This window comes from Phaseolus vulgaris, chromosome 7, assembly GCF_000499845.2.
Source record: "Phaseolus vulgaris cultivar G19833 chromosome 7, P. vulgaris v2.0, whole genome shotgun sequence".
Lineage (NCBI taxonomy): Eukaryota > Viridiplantae > Streptophyta > Magnoliopsida > Fabales > Fabaceae > Phaseolus > Phaseolus vulgaris.
In genome coordinates, this window is record NC_023753.2 from 6,347,809 (window position 1) to 6,369,941 (window position 22,133).

The 22,133-nt window shown below is 28.8% G+C and overlaps 2 protein-coding genes across 2 annotated transcripts; both read right to left on the bottom strand.

Moving 5' to 3' along the window:
- Positions 1-1,796: 1,796 nt before the first annotated feature.
- On the bottom strand, positions 1,797-4,099 carry LOC137827774 (membrane steroid-binding protein 1). The gene is made up of 2 exons (XM_068634091.1): positions 3,647-4,099; positions 1,797-2,396 (listed from the first exon to the last, which is right to left on the bottom strand). Exons 1-2 carry the CDS (start codon positions 3,952-3,954, stop codon positions 2,069-2,071), a joined length of 636 nt encoding a protein of 211 aa, XP_068490192.1. The 5' UTR covers positions 3,955-4,099; the 3' UTR covers positions 1,797-2,068.
- Positions 4,100-17,112: 13,013 nt separating this feature from the next.
- On the bottom strand, positions 17,113-21,902 carry LOC137828432 (F-box/LRR-repeat protein At3g48880). Its single transcript, XM_068635011.1, has 3 exons — positions 21,684-21,902; positions 18,468-18,874; positions 17,113-18,096 (listed from the first exon to the last, which is right to left on the bottom strand). The coding sequence occupies exons 2-3, from the start codon at positions 18,824-18,826 to the stop codon at positions 17,538-17,540; spliced, it is 918 nt and encodes a 305-aa protein (XP_068491112.1). The 5' UTR covers positions 18,827-18,874; positions 21,684-21,902; the 3' UTR covers positions 17,113-17,537.
- Between the last annotated feature and the right edge of the window lie 231 nt (positions 21,903-22,133).

The following is a 22,133-nucleotide window of genomic DNA, read 5'->3' on the forward strand; positions in this document are numbered from 1 at the left end:
TGATTCATCTCATATTTTTATCAAAAACTTAAACGACATTATTTCCTAATCATTTGGGGTCTTTTAATATTTTTGTTCTATTTCTTATATCATAAGCAAGTGTAAAGTAAAGAAATTATTTTTAATTATAAGTAAATTTAATTTTGATTATGGAGTATAATTTATGTTAAAATGGTTAATATTATTTGTATTGGTTTAAACTTAGATATTAGTATTTGAATTATTAAATTGGAATCTTGAAATGTTTGATTTGAAATAAATGTTATTGTGTTTTATTTAATCTTAAATGTGATGATACCTTGTTGAAATGATTAGTTTGAATTGTACTAGCTAATGGAAATAATACATGAATTCATGTAAAAAACAATGTGTAGAACACACAAAGGTGATTTTTAGAATAAATTATACCTTTTTATAATAAGTTTTTAACTTAGTTTTCAATGTTGAATAACTATATTTTATTTCAGAGGTATACCTACAGATTGATTAAAAGATACTCTTAATATGTTTAAAATTGAATAGAAAATATACTATTGATGATTTTGACTATAAATAAGTTTTCTGTGAATCATACGGAGTTGTTGATAACCATATAAACATTTCACTTGAGGAAATCTCTAAATTAATTTTTAAAATTGTAAGTATAAACCACTTTAGTTTTAACTTCTCCAGTATTTAACTCTTGAACTTTTAAAATAACCATATATTTTTATTCTACTTCATTGTTCACTCTTAGCTGAAACATAGTGCTGTCATGTTTATAAATCTGTATTTATATTGTGTTAACTCCTTTATATTAAATTAAATACATTATAACATTTTATATTATCATGCATGGATATGTTTATTTAATTTAGTTTTCTTTTTATAGCACTAATATATAAATAGATTTTAGTGTATATATAAATATATCAACTTTAGGAAAAACAGACACTATAAATGGGCTATATTTTGAATTGTAGGACTATAGTATTTATGCAAAGTAATAAAAAAGTTCAGTCTAAGATACACCATAAACAAAAGAAATACATAATAACCAACGAGCAAAGATGAGAATAAATAAATTAGAAAGAACGTGCAAGGAAAGAACTTGTTGCTTTGACCTTCTATATTATTTTTAATTAATTGGATTTTTAACCTAATTCTATTTCTTACAATGAGAAGTTATAGAAAATAAAATAAAAAGATAACTTTAAAGAGGTAACTTTAATTTATAATAAATTAATTTTAACTTATAAAAAAATACACTTCATTTTTTTATTCTCCTTCAAAAGTACGTGAATAGAAAGTTATTCCAAAAAAAAATTGACTTTTAGCATAGGAGGAGGAAATTAACAAAGTTAAATTAAAAAGGAGAGAATAACTTTGAAACTGAAAGTTCAAAATCAAGCTCTGACATTCTGTATTTTGAAGTTGATAGAAGTGGAAAAATCAACAAATTTTAATTTATAAGAGATAAACAACTCATCTAGAAGTTCAAAATTTAAGGCTATTTTCTTTTAACCTAGTTTTGCATACCTTTCCTATGGCCATCTCATCAGCACGCCCATCACCATTTTCTTTGTTGACATCTATACCCACAGAACACTGCCCAGTTTTTTTACTGCTTTATTTTAATTTAATTCCATTCTACTTCTATTCGCTATAAATATCCCTTCTTCCAAGTTTTAGGTTCAACACAGATATCGGGTGTTCAGAAACAGAAATCAAATGAATTTTCAGTACTCAGAAATTTCTAGGATAAAAAAAATGTCACGCATTATACTATTCATACATGGAAGACTACTTATGCTTCATTTTTGTCATAGAGAAAAATATTATTCAATCAAACCAAAAGATTATTACGAGTCTAATATAACACGTACATGCTATGGAATTTGAAAATATCTAACTTCAATTTACCCCTCACAGTTGATTATTACAAGACCGAATATTCAAACAAAGGGACAATCAGAAGAGATGGCCAACAGTTATCTTCGAAAAACTTGCCTTACATTTGCTCAGTCTTAACAATGAAGTTTCTTTTTTCTCTCCATTTTGTCAGGGGCATTGTGGAACAACTCGGCCATCACTCTTCTTTATCTGCATCAGTGTTTGAAGGGGTTTCATCACTTTTAACAGCAGCAGCAGCAGAATCAATATCACGGGAAGTAGTTTCTGATGGTTCAGCGTTGGACTCTGATTCAGCTACAGGAACTTCACTTTTAACAGTTCCAACCTTAACGTACTTGCTCATGAACTTATATTCCCAGTCTTGTAAAGCATCAAGCTCAAATGGGCCAAGGCCAGAAATATCCCCAGTCAGATCTTTATCTTCAAAAGACATCTTTGCTAAAGCCCTGCTAGCATCCTTGCCAGCAAACAGCGCATAAGGTCCGCCAGGTCCATAAAACATCCTGATATTAAGCAGTGGTGTTAAAACCCAATTAAAGCATATTAAGGAACAAAAAAAACATCATCACATACATATTTCATTCTTGCCTGACACAAAATGAACTATGTTGTCAAGCAAAATCATGTATCACTTTTGGTTTTGTTAATTAAAAGCATATACTCTCTTAAAGAAGGCCAGGGTTCATAGTTTTAGGACTCGAGAAAGTTTGGCTGAGCAAAAGTAGCTAGGAGCAGACAAAACAGAAAAATTATAGCAGAAACAAACAAGGCTTGCAGTGGTAAGAATTAATTGAAAATGCAATGTGGACAAAATATTCCCATCAGAGTAAAAAAAAGGGCAAATTTCAGCAGAAATAAGTTAGGTAGCGAATGACGATGCTTTTCACTGAATCTCCATAATTCAGCTCCACAAAACAGCATCTCAAAAGAAATGGCTGATGTTAGATAACTCGGCTCCTCAATGCAGCATCTTAGTCCAACTCAAACAATGTTAAGCCCAATCAAAATAAAGATCACAGTGAGAATTACATTTTTTCAACCTTGAGATGGGTGAACGTGTACACAAATATGTAGTGGGACTAAGAAGTAAACACTGAACAAAGCAACCAGTAAAATTAATGACAATAGGGATGACGGAAAACAATCTGAACAATACCTTCCACAAGACAAAAGTTTCTATAAATCCATGTTCAACCTTTGAAATCCAACCTTCTAATTTTCTACTTAAACCATGTAGTTTGCAGGTTTGTTATATGTCGTTATATAATCAATTCTCAAACTTTCCAATAAACAACGGACACAAAAACACACTTTAGACTCTGCATTCTAATCAGGTACAGTTAAAAACCAGCTCTACTCAACTTTAAATCAAACAGGTCCTCAATAATACGAGGAACATGTTATCTTCTCATCACATGTCACAGTAACAACAAAAAGAGCCCGCGTACAAAAAGCAAAATCTGACCTTTGCAAAAGCAAAAGTACCCCCAAATTCACAAATTCTTAATACACCGATCATTAACACAAAAGGGCATCCGAAAATGCACAAATAGGAAAGTTTTAGAGAAAATCAATGCATGATACCAAAACAATAATTGAACAACGTTAACCTAAAAAAGCTTACTTGGAAGGCATTCACTATTAACAGAAAATTAATAAAATACCCAAAATAAGCATAGACCATGAAAATGAAACAAAATAATACAGAAGAACAAATTAAGAAGAAATGGGTGGGTTTTGTGCGACGGTAAACCTGCTCTGGGAGACATCGTAGATCTGGGCCTTGATGGCCATAAGCAAGGGTTTATCGGGATCGTTGCCGTCGTAGGCTTTGAGCTCCTCAGCCGTGATCTCACCGAGCTGGACCGGCGGCCGCAGAGGCGGCATCTCCTCCTCCTCGATGTGGCGGGGGCGGTGGCGGTCGGGTGGAGCCCCAAAGAGACCCGAAACGACGTAGTAAACGGCCAGAAGTAGCGTGAGCACCGTGAAGAAGGTGGAAGGACTTAGGCCAGTGTAGACCACTATGGCCTCCTTCAAGGTCTCCCACAGTTGCACAGCCATCACTAGTGGGTGTTAGAGAGAGAGAGAAAGAGAGAGAAAACGCTCTGAAGAGAAGGAAGATATGGTTTGGTTTGGTTTGGTTTGGTAATAGTAATATATAGTGATGAATAATAAACTCAGAATGTTGAGCTTTGAGGGTTTGGCCATGATTTTTGTCGCATCTTCTCACCTAACCTTTACTTCGCCACGTTGGGAAATTACAATCCTCCTTTTTTTTTATTTTTTCTCATTCAATTTTTTAATTTACCTTTTTCTCATTTTAAGAAAATCAATCCATATTTTTTATTTTTTTTAGGGTTTAGGATTTAGGCTAACTAGACTACACCTTAAGTAACAACAATCATTTGTTATCACATGAAAAAGTATTATTAAAAAAATATAAAAATATGGGGACTAGACCGAAACTCATATGTTAACAAAAACGATACATAAGTAGACTATATCTATTAATTAATAAAGAATTTCAAGAACAGACTAGATAGAAGTATATTATATCAATGAAAGGATTTTTTATGAATAAATATTAAATTAGTCAACTTATCAGCACACGTATTTCCTTCACACAAAATATGAGTAAACCTGATTTTTTCACAGTATACTTTTTTTTTACCTTTTAAAAACTTTATTTTGCTCTAATTTAATCACTTCTTTTATCAATTTATACCTACGGTTGATAATAACTTTAATATAATATCTTTATAATACACTCTTATAAATATATTCTTTATCGATTAAAATTTCTTTAAAAAAATTAATTTCTCATCTTATTTAATTATTCTCTTCAATTTTTTTATTATTTTCATCAAATTTAATTAGCAAGGTAGATATGTTAAAAAATGTACACTACTCTTCATAAAAGTAGTGCATTTAGTCTAGAGATTACTCTTGACATTAAATTCGTTTAGCAAATTCAGATATGAGAGAATATTTTCTTAATTTCATTTATCAAAATTCTATGTGTTGAGTGGATCAAGGATTTTTAGAAGTTGATTTAATGGTTTTTTTTTAAAAGTTGTAGTATTGGATGTTAGCTTTTTTATGGATTTGTTATCAATTAAAAATGAGGTTTTTAAGTCTAATTATTTTTGTTTTAGTGAGTAAATGTAAATTTGTTAGTTTTAATTAGAGTTGTTGCAATTTTTGAACTTTTAAAATAAGGAAATGTGTTTTTCAGAACTGGAAATCTTCGTATAAGTTGTAGCTTATTCTTTTAGCTTTCTTATTAGTTATAATTGATTTTGATTAGTTGACTGTAACTCGGTGTGATTTATTATCATTAATCATTGTTATGAAATGATTTATGTTTTATTGATTATTTTTTAACTATGAGGCAAAATAATAAAGTGAGAGAGAGCATGATGATATGTGATGTGAAAACTGTTTATTTTTTAACTATGAGGCAAAATAATAAAGTGAGAGAGAGCATGATATGTGATGTGAAAACTGTGTTAAATATTATTGTTATATATTCATAGTTTTAATTTGTGTTAGAAATATGGGACGATATGTAAATACTCAATTATTTTGTTTATTTAATAAATGAACTTATATAATAAATATTTTTTTTTTCACGGATAGTTTAAATTATATAAATTAAAATATTAGATGATCGAAATTTTTTACACATTGTGACATGGATAAATGTGTAATTTGGATGGTAATGAAATCACTCGAATCACTGTTATTATCTAATTAATTAATATATATATATATATATGTATGAAAATGGGAAATTTGTAATATTTTGAAGATGTTGTACTATATTATATTTTTGTAAAAAAGTAAAAGTAAGATTAAGTTAAGAATAATAATGTTCTTAGCTTCCTATGTAAGTTAACAAAATATTTATTCCTACAAATACTTTTGTAAATAAGTAAAAGAAAATAAGTTTATTTTAAACATTTAATTAATTGTTTTAAATTGCATATCATACAGACAAACATGATAAACACTCATTCCCATAGTTTCTAGCTTTATAAGCAAAGTGTTATTTCATTTATAAAATTCTTATATCCAATTATCTTCTCTAACTTAGATGACTTCACATCTCTTACTGTATCATCATTTATTCACATTTTACCACTATTTAATTTGACATAAAAATATATAGGAGGGCTAAATTATTATTTATAGATTGATTTTTGAACATGTCTTGCAATAACATGTTTATCAAATTCAATTTCACACATAGGAAATGTTCACATAATTCAATAAAAAATCATATTATTGTACCGTTAAGTTGCCAACATATGATATCAGTTTATATAAAACCAAAATGGTTGTTAAATAGAACATCTCATACAAAAATTAGAATAAAAGATGGTAGAGAGAAAAATTACTATTAGTGGACAATGTTAAAGTAAAATGTTTATCACATAAATATCGATTTTTTTTGTTTTAATATCAGATATTAAAAAAAAAATCCAAATAGGATTAATGTCAAAAAAGTGTAGTTGGAGATTATTTTTTAAAGTGAATTTGTTATATAAATATTTTTGTAAATTTTATTTTCAAATACTATATAGTTTTTGAAGGGATTCCAAATTATGTGAATATTATTAATGATATTAAAAAGTATATGTTAACATTTATTTATAAAATTTATAAAGTTCCACTTTTAGTGATTTTTAGTTGAAAATATACAATATATGTATATAAAATTACAAAGTGCACCTACACCAAACTAATTTCTGTACCAAAACTTGAATTCATCTATATGAAAATTATCTTTATATTAATGTATCTCTTTAACCATACCTATTTGAAATATTTATTTTTTCATTTTTGCATTCAAAATATTATTTTAATCATTAAATATTTGTATAAAGAATTTAACCAATAAATTCAGCCAGATTGGAAAAAAAAATCATATTAGTTTGTTAATAAAAGAAACATTAGTTATTTTATTATCTCTAATGCCAACCACTTTCATGTTTGACTTTTACTAACTTTTTCTAAACTCACCAAATTTTTTCATGGTCTTTTTAGGTTTAGCTTATCACGATTAATTATTTATTCTAACCATTTACAATATAATATAACTTCGTAATCTATAAATTAAAAGACAACTTTAAATAAAATTATAATAGTTTTTAAAAACTATCTCCCTTAATTTTATTTTTAAATATAATATTATCTAAATTAGTCACTGATTATTATTTTTCTCAAAAGAAAAAAATGGAGTCAAACATATTTAAATAAATTTTAAATTTAATAAAGAAATAAAAGAAAAAACATCACTATAAAAAAATTAACTAAAATAAAAATTAAAAATAAATTGCTTATTCTGATGTCCTTTTCCTTCCCAACATCTTGAACAAATCAATATCTTGGGCAGTGAAACAGAAAAATTTAATTTAAAGTAAACTTCTAGGTAGAATTTTAGACAAGGTAGGTTCTATTTTTAATTTAATTTAAAACAGTTTTTAAAACTAGACTCCTCATATTGCATAAAAGGAGGACAATATTTCTAACAAATTATAGAATGAATAAAATCTAAAAAATATATAAATTTAGATAAATAATTTTTGTACAGGTGACTTTATTACAAAAATTTAGCATATAAAACTTTATTTATTTATAATAAAATCATAAATTTTTTAATCAAAACTATCATTTAAGTAATAATTTTATTTTCTTTAACAATTTTTTATTTAAAATAAAACTTCAGTATTAAAAAAAGTAAAATATAAATCGGGCAACAAAATCTTCACAGTAAAATATGAAAATAAAAATTTTAAAAAATATCCCACTTTAATAACTTTCTAAAAAAATATTGTGAGTTTACAATTTAATATAATAACAATGTTGATCCCAGGTGGCTGGCGAAGTTTTCGAGGAGAGATCGAAGTGGAACAGTGACAACTTGCAAATGTTAAATTTTGCATGTGACATTATTATGACCTCATTCAATGGGGTCTAACCCATTACTATCATATTATTATACAGTATGTGCATATTTGTTTTTCAATGTTTACATGTATTAACAACTATTTTCTCTTGCAAAATATATTAATTAAATAATTTTAAAATATATTTATTTAAATTTTGTTTCATAAATAAAAATACAAAGATGAAAATAACATATAAATAGTGTTTAGTTTTTTTATTCTTTTAAATAATTTAGAGAGAGTATTGAATTAAAAAAATGCAAAAGGTTTTTTTTTATATTTAATCAAAATTTTCTAATAATACAAAGAAGTCTTTTAATACTTAATTGCGATTACAATAATTTCTAAGATAACGAAATAAAGTAATATATGTAATGAAGATTTTTTTTAATAGATTATTTTTGTTAATATATAAGTTTTAGTATAGTTTTTTATAATTTTATATTTTTTTTATGTGATAACCAAATTACAAGAAAAATTTTATAAAAAAAATAAGAGTTTTTTTAACTTATAAAAATTTGTTGATATTTAAATATATATAATTCTGATAGTTATATTGAGAAACATTTAGACGAATTTCAGAAAGAGTTTAAAAAAAATTCAAAAGTTGTGCAATTTTACATTATCACTATGAGAATGATATATTTGAAAAAAAAAAGAAATAGATATATCTTGTTTGAGTATCATCATTTTACTGTTCAAAAGTGATCATCTTTAAATATGGTTATAATGACAATTAAAAACTAATAAAAAAAGTTATCATAAATGACTGTTTTTATTATGAAAAATTCATTAAAATAACATGATTTTGATTTAATTTAATTTAATTAATGCTATTAATTTTTCTTTTCAAAAATAATAACTGGTATAATGATTTTAGTGTAAAAATAATACATAGATATTGTATATTAGTGTATTATTTATATATTAAAGTCATCATATTTGTGATGATTTAAATTTAGATTTTTTTACATTGATTTAATTTACAAAAAAGAAAATTTGTAGTTTGAAAAACAAATTGTATAAAAAATAATGAAAAACTACTAATATTTATTGAATAACTGATCATTAGTAAAATAAATTATTTGATTAATTTAAAGTGAGTCAGATGAAAAGAATTAAAAAATAGAGTGAGTTATTTTTAAAAATGTGTAAAATTTGCTATTAAGGTGTTTAATTTATTTAACAAATAATTTAATAATATGTTTAAATAATTGATTTGTTTATAAGAGAATAGTAAGTAATATGAGCTAATAATTAAAAAGTAGATGTAATAATATAATTTGGTGGATAGTTTATAAATATGAAATAAAATTATGTAGTCAATTGAATAATATGAATTTGGTTGTTTTATAAAAATCATAGATAATGTGTTTGATTAAAAAATAATAATAAAATAGTAACTATTATGTGTGAAGTTTTGTTATTGAAGTATCTCATTTAAATTGAGGAATATATTATATATTTGATTAGATTGATAATATTTATAGTTTTAAAGATTGATGAAATAAAAAAAAATGAATAATATTAAATATTACAAACCATCATATTTTACTATCTAAATGAATAATTTCTCCTATTGTGACATTTATTTATTTATTGTGATAGTTAGAATATTTTTTCTATGTTTTGAATTGATTAATATATTTCATTATGGAAATGAATAATGTTTGATTTTCTTGACTCTTTATGATATATGTAGGGATCAAGTATGAAAAATTGGATTTCATAAGCTTTTTTAATGTTATGGAGACTATATATGGATCAACAAATGTCATTGGTTGTAAATGACAAGAGGAACAAGCGATTATAACGTAATGACAAGGAAATCAAAGAGCTTGAAAGTACCTCAATCACACTGTCAATCATTTAATCAAACAAGTACCTCAAGACACGTAACCTTTGCGCAAGACACATAACCGAATGTTATTCATTTTTTCTTAGTAAGACTGTGATATCTTCTGCATAATAATGATCTGCGTGTAACACCCGTGTCTGTCTTTAGCCTTGTCCCACAAATTTTTCTCTTTCAAATGTTACCTTAATCAAAGCTTAAATGGGCAAGGGACAAATTCCCTTCAAAACAGAATTTATGCATTCGGCTAAATTTGTGGTCATATGGTTGTACTTCTTGCTTCATCGTTTAAAGCTCACTTTTATAACAATATTTTATCTATCTAGGAAACTGCTTGCTGGAATTCTGATTACATAACTAATAACTTTGCTTGTAGAGTGAGTTGTTTCATTTCATAAGTCGTGACAATGAAAAAATTGAATTTCTTAAACGCTTATTGATTGTGTAATTTTGTATGAATAAAGGTAAGCAATGTTATTACCCATGTTAAATCAATTGACGTTTCAACTTGAAATTTTTGAACATTTTGTTGAAGTTGGTGTTGGAGATCCCACATCGACTAGAGATTAGAGTCTTTCATTGTATATAAGTGGGTGCAGACCTCACCCCATCGAGCCGGTTTTATGGGGTTGAGTTAGGCTTAAAGTCCACTTCGTAATATGGTATCAGAGCCATTTCGAGCCTATCCTAGCGAGTATTTGTTGGGCCTATCGTGCCACCCGCTATCGGGCCGCTATCAGACCATATAGTCCCACGCACGAGTTGGCAGTCTCGGCGTGAGGGGGGTGTGTTGAAGATCCCACATCGACTAGAGATTAGAGTCTTTCATTGTATATAAGTGGGTGCAAACCTCACCTTATCGAGCCGGTTTTATGGGGTTGAGTTAGGCTTAAAGTCCACTTCGTAACAGTTGGATGCGATATGATGCATGCAAACCACTTGCTTTTCATCCATTCTTCAAGACTTGTTAGGTTGACATTATGTATGTTAGTGATCATGCACAAATTAGTTGATGTGTGATGTATTATCACAATAAATGGAAGAACCATATCAAAGTCTCATGGTTCTTGCCTTCAACAATGGCAAATGCTAAGGGAAACATATTTTGATTCCTTGAGTGATCGCAGTCAACAATGTTGCATGATATTTTTTCATAAAAAAAATGTCCCATCAACTTCTACAATAGGCTTGTATGAATCCTTTGATGCAAGGCTTGAAAGAACATGATCCAAAATCTCATAAGATGTTTCTTAAACACAATCGACAAGATAATGAGAAGCAGTGTACTAGACAATTGTCCCATATTACTTTCTTGTAGTGCTTGCAACCAACTAGGAAGAGGATTGTATGATTGTTCTCAATCGTCGAATGTCATGGTAAGAGTTTTTTGTTTTCCTAGCTATGCTTTTTTTATATGTTATAATATACCTATGGAGGTTTTTGTTTATGAAAATAAGTCTTTTATTGGGATGGAAGAATTTTCCTTAACCAAATTGACCACCATGGAAGCAATTTAGATTGAGTGCAAATTAAGATGATCTTCAAAAAGTTACAATAATTATGGAAAGTTGGAAACTATTAAAAAAATCTAAACCAAAATATTTTTCCAAAATCCTTGGAATAGAATAATCTATAAAAAGACACAAGCTTCAAGGAGAAAGGAGGGGAACTTCATCGGATTTTCTTAGTTCTTTTCTTCTTTGTAATTCTTTTGTTTTGCCTCTACATGAAAGGCTAAACCTTTTTTATTGATTCTTTTGTAATTTCTCATTGAGTTTTGAGGTTTTGGTCAATAGAAGTTTGGTTTTTTGTTTCTCTATAGCAGTTATTTTATTATTTTAATCTCCTGAAAAATAAATTGGTTTTTGTAAGAGGTACTTAATGCATGATTGAGAGTCTTCTTTGTCTTAAACTTTGATTTCTTAGTTAGTTTGGATATTGATTAAACCAGTAGACACATGTTTTACTAGTGAGTTTCAGTTGAATAAGATTATGGCATGTTCAATCTGGTTTAAGTCTGTTGGAGGATTGAGAAATGATTAATCTTCAAAGAACCTGTAAATAATTCAATGGTGGAAGAACTTGGGGAATCAACCACTTTTTATTTGTTGTTTTAATCTTTTTTTTTATATTAACATATCTCTTTAACAATACTTATTTAAAATATTCATTTTTTTATTTTTGCACTCGACATATTTTTATCATTAAATATTTGTATATAAGAATTTATACCTATAACTTCAGCTTGTAACATCCCTATATTTTCCCATATCTGATAATCATAATTTGTATGAAATATTAAAATAAATATATAAAAATAATACAAATATATCTAAAATTTCATTATTTTAATGTTTCAAATTATCTTTCTCTTCATAAGACTTGAAACATTTACACAAAATTTAAAACAAAATTTCAAAAGAAAAAAAAACATTTTCCATCATTCATCTTCTCACCGAGAAACTTTATCACCTGTAACATCATCTGCTCCCGTGTAAAATACACGATCATCACAGATTAAAGAAAAACAACCACAAAACAAAACAAAGGGTAAGGTAGGTATTTTTAAAACTTATAACACAAATATAGCTTTAAACATTCACATAAATCCATCATTTCTCATGCATTCCACAAGTGTCTGTCAACAATTTCAATATTCATCTTTCTCATGTTAGACTTCTACTGACTCATAACACATAGACACTTAACTCTACTTCCGGAAGACTCGTGTATTGAGATTAGCATCCAGAGACTTGCACCTGTCATACTACTGCTGTGAAACCCACACAGCCATGCGCATAATTATCTCAATATCTCATCATCTTCATATGACAGGGTAAATCCATTTGATCTACTCTGATAAGTTCTTTCAAACCTCAGACTCAGCCAAATGGACCTCCTTCAACTCTCACCAACTGAATAACTTCATCTATGTGATTCCATTATATCAGTAGAGTCAGGATCGTCTCATTCACAGGACACTCACAAATCAATACACCCTAATAATAATCTCAACACGGTATTTTCTTCCTGAAAATACTATGTCTTGATTAGAATTCATATTTTGAACCTCATAATATCCAACATCAAACAATCAAATCATACCAATGTTTAAATTTTCCAAAATACACAACAATTCATTGACTAATTTTATAAATGTCTAATTAAAGAGATTTTCAATTAACTATACATGAAATAAAAGTTTACATACTTTATAAGAAAAACTATATAAAAATAAATAAATAAATCTTTTAAAAGCGAATAAAAATTTGTTTAATATTTTTATTTTATTTTTTTATTTTACTTTAGCTTGAGCTAAAATCCACCAGAGAGCACCCAGAATTTTAGCTTGAGCTAAAATTCGCTAGCTTGAGCTAAAATCCTCCAGAGAGCACCCATAATTTTAGCTTGAGCTAAAACTAGCTAGCTTGGGCTAAAATCCTCCAGAAAGCACCCCAAAAATTTTAGCTTGAGCTAAAATTCACTAGCTTGGGCTAAAATCCTCCAGAGAGCACCCCAAAATTTTTAGCTTGAGCTAGCACTTGCTAGCTTGAGCGAAATATGCAGAAAAATTCTGCATAACTTAATATACCTATTAGATTATAAATCAATATCTCATTCAATTCATAAATTATAAATCTACACATTACATTGACAGTTCCTGTTCAGCATGATACAATCACTCTCATTGAATCATTGAGTTATTATGTCCATTTATACATATATGATTTCTAATTCCAAAACCATTTAAATCAAACAACCAATTCTCAATCACAACACTTTCAATTTCAAACAAACTACCATCTACCCAGAACAAAAAATCTTGCAACAAAATCTAGAATTGGTGACCCGTCACACTCACATTCAAATCTTCTAACCTAGGGTTCTATTGAAGATTTTAAACTAGCTTCCCTTACTTTTACTTGAGCATATATGCTCACGAAGAGCTCCAAACCTACTAAAATCTTCAAAAGTAGCTTAACTTGCACCACAGAGTCCTGATAAAAAATCTAACTATATTTCTAAGACTCTGATCTACTAAAGACTAATCCTAAAACTAAAAGAGGCACATGCATACACTTAGATGGAGATAGACCTACAAGTTCAAAATTTGAATCAGAGAAGGGTAAAAATCGAACTTACTCTATTAGAGATTATGATCGGGCAATCTTATAGGATTCACTGTCAGGAGTTCAATGGCATACTCCGATCGCCAAACTGATAAGCAAGGAGATCAGAATCTTAGAGAGAAGGGAGAGAAAAGGAAAAAAATGAACAAAACTGAACTTACTCTATAAGAGATTCTGATCGGGCAGTCTTGCCAGGAGTCCAACGGCAGACTCCGATCGCCAGACTGATAAGCGAGGAGATGAGAATCTTAGAGAGAAGGTAGAGAAAAAGAAAATGAGTTTTTAGAGAGACGATGGTTCTTTTAAAATGAAACCTGAATAACTAAATTTTTATTTATATAGCCTTTTCACTTTAATAATAAAATATTCAGGTGTCATTTTAATTGTATCATTTATACTCTAAGACTATTTTTCTCGGTCCTCTTACACAGCTAGATTGAAAAATTATTTTATTAATAAAATAAATACTAATAATTTTATTATCTTTAATTTCAACCACTATCATGTTGACTTTTATTGGACTTTATCAACTCATCAATTTTTTTCATGGTCCTTTCATAATATCCAACTTATAAGGATTCATAATAATTTCACTTCTAAAAAAAAAGTTAACTATACTGGTTAAGCTAAATTAAAGTAATCTTTAGTAAGCATGAATTTTTAATGAATTTCTCACAATAAAAATCATCAATGATCTAGCAACTTCTTTGTTAATTTTTAGTTGTTATTAAAATTGTTTTCAAGGTAACAATTTCAAAAAGTAAAGTCGTGTTGTTAGAAACATGATTTATTCATTTTTGTAATATTTTTTAAAATATATCTATTCTTATAAATTTAGTACAAAATTACACTATACACTTAAAAAAAAACTTTTTTCACCTTGTATCTCTTATTATGATTTTATTGAAGACAAAGCAAAATTTAGATTTTTCTTTACTAATAGCGTCATTCAGATGATTTTATAGATGAACTAATTCATCTTCAGTATTATAATGAACATTATTTTGATATAGTTCAAAATAATTTAGATTTATAAAATAAATAGTATTTTCTCTGTTCTTTGTTACAGGTGGGGTACATGGACAGTATGCATTATGGTTCTATTTTTAAATGTAGATATAAATATATGAAATTGATGTTTTATAAAATTGATTATATCCAATTATGCACTAATATATTATGGATACCATATTTTTTTATAAGAATTATCAATCACAAATTATTTCATATTTTAAAGACTAAATATCACAAAAAATCATTCTTATAGTTTTCATTTATGCAAATTATAGGCTATCATATCGGATTATTATTAAAGTTAAAGTTCTAATAATTTTAATTTATCTTCACATATCTTATTGCATCACAGTTTAACTAGATTCCATTAATATTAATATTCAGTTTAACATAAAAAAAAATTATATTTAAAGAGAGTCTAAATATTATTTGTAGGTAGAATTATGATCATATAATGAAATTGTAGGGAGGGGTAGCGTGGGTTAGGAGAGACTGATTTACGAAAGACTTATGGGTTAACTGACACATAAATTAAAAATATATATCTTAAATTTTTTTTAATGTAAATACAACACCTAAAAAAACCTTGAAGATTGATTATTTAGCATTTAATAAATAAAAATATTTATTCATATTTAGTACACAAATAATATTATACAAAAATAAAAAATAAAATAAATAATATGGATTATAGATAAAACGGATTAGTTTGCACCAATGGTAGAATATCCACTTAAATATCTAAATTGGTTCACTTTTTCTTAACGGACAACACACATAATTCATTTCATATTATCATAGTTAAATATAAAATAATTTTAAAAATATAATACCACATAATATGATTAGATGATACAATGTAATTTACTAAAAAATTATTAAATAGTAATAAATTTAAAGATAAAAAATAATTAATCACTATATTGATTAAATTATATATTATTTTAAAGACTAAAGATGATTGATATCTATAATAGTTTTTATTTCTAATAAAAATTTATAAAATAATTTTTAAATTGATATCTAAATTAGCTAGCAATGTTTAAACTATTAATATTTTTTTAAAATAAAAGTTTTAATGTTAGACATCACTATGCAACTTGACATCTCAACTATACTAACACTTCAAATAACAACAATCATTTGTCATCCCATAAAAAAAAGTGTTATTAAAAAAAATACAAAAATATGGAAGGACTAAACCAAAACTCATATGTTAACAAAAACGACACACAAATAGACTATATCTATTTATAAAGAATTTTAAGAACACACTAAATGATAGTCTATTATACGAAAAGATTCTATCTTGGTAACTAATAGTTAGATATTAATTTAGAAATTAATAATAGAAATTACTTTAGATACCAATATTTTTTTTTAATTTATAAAATAGTCTCTAATTTAATTAATATAATAATTTTATTTTAGTATCTAAAAGAAAATTAGTTTTTTTTAATGACTTTTTTTACCGATTAAGTTATTATGTTATTTCCTTACCTCCAACTATTGTCATTTGACATTAATTTCTATCCAATATTAGTTAATTAATAACATACATTCATATTCACAAAATATTCCATACAAATTTAGAATTCCTTTAAGTTATTTTGAATTCTAACATGATCAGAACATTTAAAAAAGGTAACGTTTAAAATTATAAATTCATGTCATTAAAATTCCTTTTATATATTAATCCTTGCCCATTATGAAATAGGTAGCAAAACTTTGATTAATAAAACCCATGTGAATCTCTCTAAATCAAGAATGAAACTTTGCAAATAAATAATGAGTTGCACTTCAAATAAAAGGGTTTACATAAATTTCACCCACCCATATTAGGTTGATAAAGGTATTAAAAAGTGTTTTATTAAAAAAAATTCCTTGTCCTACCTAGCAGTGATTTGATCTTAGATTAATAATTTATTTTCGATATTTCATAAAAAAATAAGTTTACAAATTTTTCTTATTTTGACTAACAATTTTAAAAAAAAATCAATTTGAATGAATTAAATATACACAATTTAATAATATTACTTTTAAATTTTCATTTTAATGAAAGATGTTTGATCTTTAAAGTAGACATGGTGTAAAATATAAAACTATTTCCAGTATATGGATTATTTAGTCATTGGAATCCAAAATTTCAATACCACAATTAAAAAAAAGAAAAAATCAATAGCATTTGACTCTGCACTAAACATCCCAAAACCAGTGACCAAAGTTCAAAAATAAAAGCATCCGACAGAGAAGACTTTGACAGACCCAGTAGAAGAGAAATCCCAATACCTCTGGGTTACAAAAAACAATGCAAACGTTCAGCATTCAACCCGCACATGTAAATGTTCTAATTTGGAACGGGTAAAGACTAGTTCATCACTACCTGTAAATGTTGAAACTAAAGAAGAATAGCCCAAAACTAATCTCCTCTACTCTGTAAAGAACCAAAATTACTGTCTCATCATTTTTTCATGATGGAAAACACTTCTCGAAATGAAACCAACTACAGAAACAAAACTTATTATTCCTATATACAGTTACAAGATTTGGCTAACTCCTAAATGGTGCAACAGCATTCATTTGTAAGAATCGAACTTTGTTTATTTGGATCTACACTTAAGGTAGCAGCATGAAACAACAGAAAATGTAACAAACGGTGAAAGACTAGATCACTACCAGATTGCACTCTTTTGCTCAAAGTGTCAGAGACCTCACCTCATCCGTTTTCCAAAGCCCTTCCTCGTACTTGTACCACCTAACCAGTCCCTCATCAGTTCTTGTTCGTTGGCACATGACGCAACTGTCATCTATGCATGTGAGAAATTCACGTAACCGAGAAGCCTTCTGACGAATAGTCACGTCAATTTCCTTGACAATTCTTTTATGTTGAGGAGCTGGAAGGGCTTCCATCAGAATGCAATGTGATATGTTGAGCACTTCTAAGTTTTGTAAGCTATCAAGGATGAGAATGAGAACATCCGTAAAAAGCATTGAGCATCGAAGGCTCAAGACTCTCAAGTTTGGAAGAAAAGCAGCCATAGATGAAGCAAAGAAAACATCACATGGCCCCATAATCTTGAGTTCACTAAAGTTCTTGCAGTGGGTTGAAATTTCCTCCAAAATATATGGTGGATTCGCTATACTAGGCATTGTCAGGGACTCTAACTCTTTCCAGCAGCGGATGGCCTTGCACATTCCTGTTTTCTTGATTCTGTTCCAAGCTGGCAGAACAAGTCGCTTGAGTCGTGGGCACCTGACAAAGGGACATTATTAGCTCTTTGGACAAACTACATGTGCAATCTTCAATTTTAAGGTGTGTTAATTACCAACAATGGTTGTCCCCTTCTAAAAATTGAAATACAACTACACTATCCTGTTAATTTTTCAAATGTTTTCCAGAAATTCAGGGTAAAATATCTCCCAAGAGCTACTCCTGATAAAGTTATTGCCCCAATATCAAGAAACCTTAAGTTTTAGGCACCAAGGGAAAGTTGATCAATCAACAAATCATATTCCACAAGGTTATAAACATCACTGATTAACCTCCTGTGTGTATTCATTTCATATGGTTTATGCTAACTTTACACGTTTAATAGATATAATGATTTTGAAAGTTGAAGTTACCTTTCAGCAGTGTATGTCAACTGTTCATCACTTACGTACAAGTTGAAATGGAAGATCGAAGTCGTTATACTCTGTCGGCTGAGACCCAGGGAGATCTTCAATAATCGCGTTAATGTCCTATCAGATCGTTCATCAACATAAACATATGGTTCTAATGGGATCTTGATGAAATTAGATCTTAGCATTGACAAATCTAGTGTTTTCCAAAGAAGTGGATCACAGCATGCCATGCGCCATGCACTACAAACACGAGAGATGCCTGATGTCAACTGAAAAATGTCAAGCAACTGAAAAATCTTCACCAAAATATCTATGTCCAGATCCTCCCATCTCCTTATGTTAGAGTCGTTGTCGTCCATTAAGCCAGTTTTTCAAAATCCACACTGAATTTCAGAGTAAAGAAACACCTACAGAAACCAAACCCAAAACCAGTTATGAGATTAAACCATTAGAGTGAAAAAATAATAACAGCATATGAAAAGAAGAATAAAAACTCAAAAATAAAGAGGGTAACAGGAAATCCAAGCAAGCTTTACAATCCCCGATAAAGGGTAACTAGTAACTACCGACACCAAAATCATTATAGCAGGATAGTTCTAAAATTTTCTATATAGTTTACATAGTGCGAACTATATGCACATAAATACCGTCGTCTGAATCCAAGTCTTCTTTCTAATCATTTTCACTACTGTGACAGCTCTAAATTTCTTAAATTTCTTCCTCTTCATCATAGCATTGCAGAAGAGGATAATGCAGCAGGAGAAGAGGATAACGCAGCAGGAGAAGAGGATAACGCAGCAGGAGAAGTGGGTAGCAAGAAAAATGTTTATAGGGCATTTTCAGACAAACAGAATAGTTGCACTATCCCGACTAAATTTTGGGCCACTGGGCCTGCTAAGCCACAATTGCAGTTGGAAGTAACTGATAGAGCTAAACCTAGCTTAATTTGATAAAAACATAGACTCGGATCAAAGTTCAACTCAAATTTGATGTGAACATTTTTTCAGTTCAAACTCAACTCGACTTAAACTCACAAACAACTCAATTTAGATTGTAAATTAACAACTTTTATTCTTTGCCTTTTGGTCTTAAGTTTTCAGTCTTTGCTCATTAGTGTTTTATTTTTGTTCATCACACTGATATATTTTTGAGTTTTCATCTTTTCATGTCCCAACCTTCCTCTTTTGGTCAATATTTCAAGTCTCCTTTCTACCATACTGTGATATTGAAAGATGATGGATGCAGAAACATACAAAGATTTATTTTAAACAAAGATTAACAATGTTTATAGGGCATTTTCAGACAAACAGAATAGTTGCACTATCCCGACTAAATTTTGGGCCACTGGGCCTGCTAAGCCACAATTGCAGTTGGAAGTAACTGATAGAGCTAAACCTAGCTTAATTTGATAAAAACATAGACTCGGATCAAAGTTCAACTCAAATTTGATGTGAACATTTTTTCAGTTCAAACTCAACTCGACTTAAACTCACAAACAACTCAATTTAGATTGTAAATTAACAACTTTTATTCTTTGCCTTTTGGTCTTAAGTTTTCAGTCTTTGCTCATTAGTGTTTTATTTTTGTTCATCACACTGATATATTTTTGAGTTTTCATCTTTTCATGTCCCAACCTTCCTCTTTTGGTCAATATTTCAAGTCTCCTTTCTACCATACTGTGATATTGAAAGATGATGGATGCAGAAACATACAAAGATTTATTTTAAACAAAGATTATCAATATTATAAGCCAGAAAAATTAAGAAAGGTAAAAATTTCAATCTTCAAGAATTAAAAACAGACTGCGGTAATGGGCTCTTCATTCACAAAAAATGAAGATTTTAGCTTAGAAGTTAATATACTCTTAGGAGCCATTTTTTGGGAATATACAAGTACAACTTAATCACACATCACAAATTGAGGAAGACAACTTTCTTTGTTATTCAACAAATTAATGAGTGATACCATTTCTTCATACGGCATCTAGTATGCAGAATTTTATTTCTATAGGAATATTTTATTGAAAATTGAGAAACAGTTAAAAAATTCCTCAGAATGTTAGTTTCCTGAAAACATTTTAAAATAAATCATACAAAGCAAGCACATTTAACATTCCCAACTTAAGATTTCTATGAAACCTAAAAGAATCCCCCTAGCAAACACTCCAGTGCTAATATACAGTGTTAGTCATTAGCTTAGCAGCACTAATTGTCATCATAAGTTTTGATTAAGGAGCAGGGGCTAATAATCTTCCATCGCATGCAAAATATTTCAGAGAAAGAAGTTCACACTCATCACCAGGAACCCCATGGATACAACACCGGCCAACGGTTATTGAACTCAATCATTTCAGCCTGAACTCACAAATTAGGCATAGATGGAATACTAAATCACCAACATACCATCTGCAAAAAGCAATTCACAATTCCCATGACCTCTTCACTAAAACATCATTAACTCCAGTCTAGGATTCTCATAAACATTCGATACAAATCCTTTAATTTAAACAGACTTTTTAATAGACAATATCATTGCAATCATTGTTAGAATTCATCTACATGTCAGGATCACATGGGTCAGTCGGTAACATAAGCAGAAAAAAAAAGAAAATAAAGAATTAGAGATGTGAGAACAGAAAAGACGAACAAACCAAAGATAACAAAGAAACAAGAAGTGGAGTTGATTAGGCGTCCAAACCACATTCACTCGAAAAATAAAACTTTATCATTAAAAATGAAAATTGGATGTGAAATGAGTGGGGAAATGAACAATTAATCAGACCAAACAATTGACACTTGTTCAATTAAACTCTTCAGTCCAATTACTCGGGTTTCACTCGGCCACTGACGCCAACTTACAAATTTCCATGATAAAACAATTACTCATGTTTCACAAAGCATCAACCAAAAAAATTTAATTCGTAACACTCTCAGACCAGATCTCGAAAGCACCAAATCCGAAACAGAAGCAAGTGCAGGACCAATACCCACCGCAATCATGAATTCTTGATCAAACAAATTCAAGAAACCCATAAAGAAAAGGCGCGGAAAAAAAACTCTTGGAAACTCAAAATATTATGGGTCAATCGTTTAAGGGAAAGATCTAATCCTCCGCTACCCCAATTTTTAAACTTGTTTACAGACAGAAACATGGGTATGTGCTTTGGGATTTTTGTGTGTGTGTAGACTACGAAGAAGACAGAGAGAGGAGACAGACCTTGAGACAACAGAAGTTTTGTGCGGAGTGGATGAGGATGTTGGTGTTGGTGTCGTTGTTGAGTAGCTGAGTCGAAGATGAACAAGTGCAGAGATTTTGAGGTGTTCGTTCTTGCTCTGCTTCTTTTCCCTTTTTTATATAAAAAAAATGTTATGAAACATGTAAATTGTGAACAGAAAGGTGGATGTAGATGGGGATTCCAAGGGACGGTTTTAAATTACGGAAAAAACCTTGCCTTAGGTCATGAAATGTGCTTTCCAAAAAAACAAAACACAACTTTTCTATTGGGAAAACAAAGTCAAATACAGATAATAAGATTTTTCTACCACTGTTCTGTAATTAAAATCAGAGTTTCACATTCGCAATTAATATAATAAATTTTGGATTAAAAACATATTATGTACCATATGAAAATACATTGAAATTAATTTTCTATAAACTAATGACACA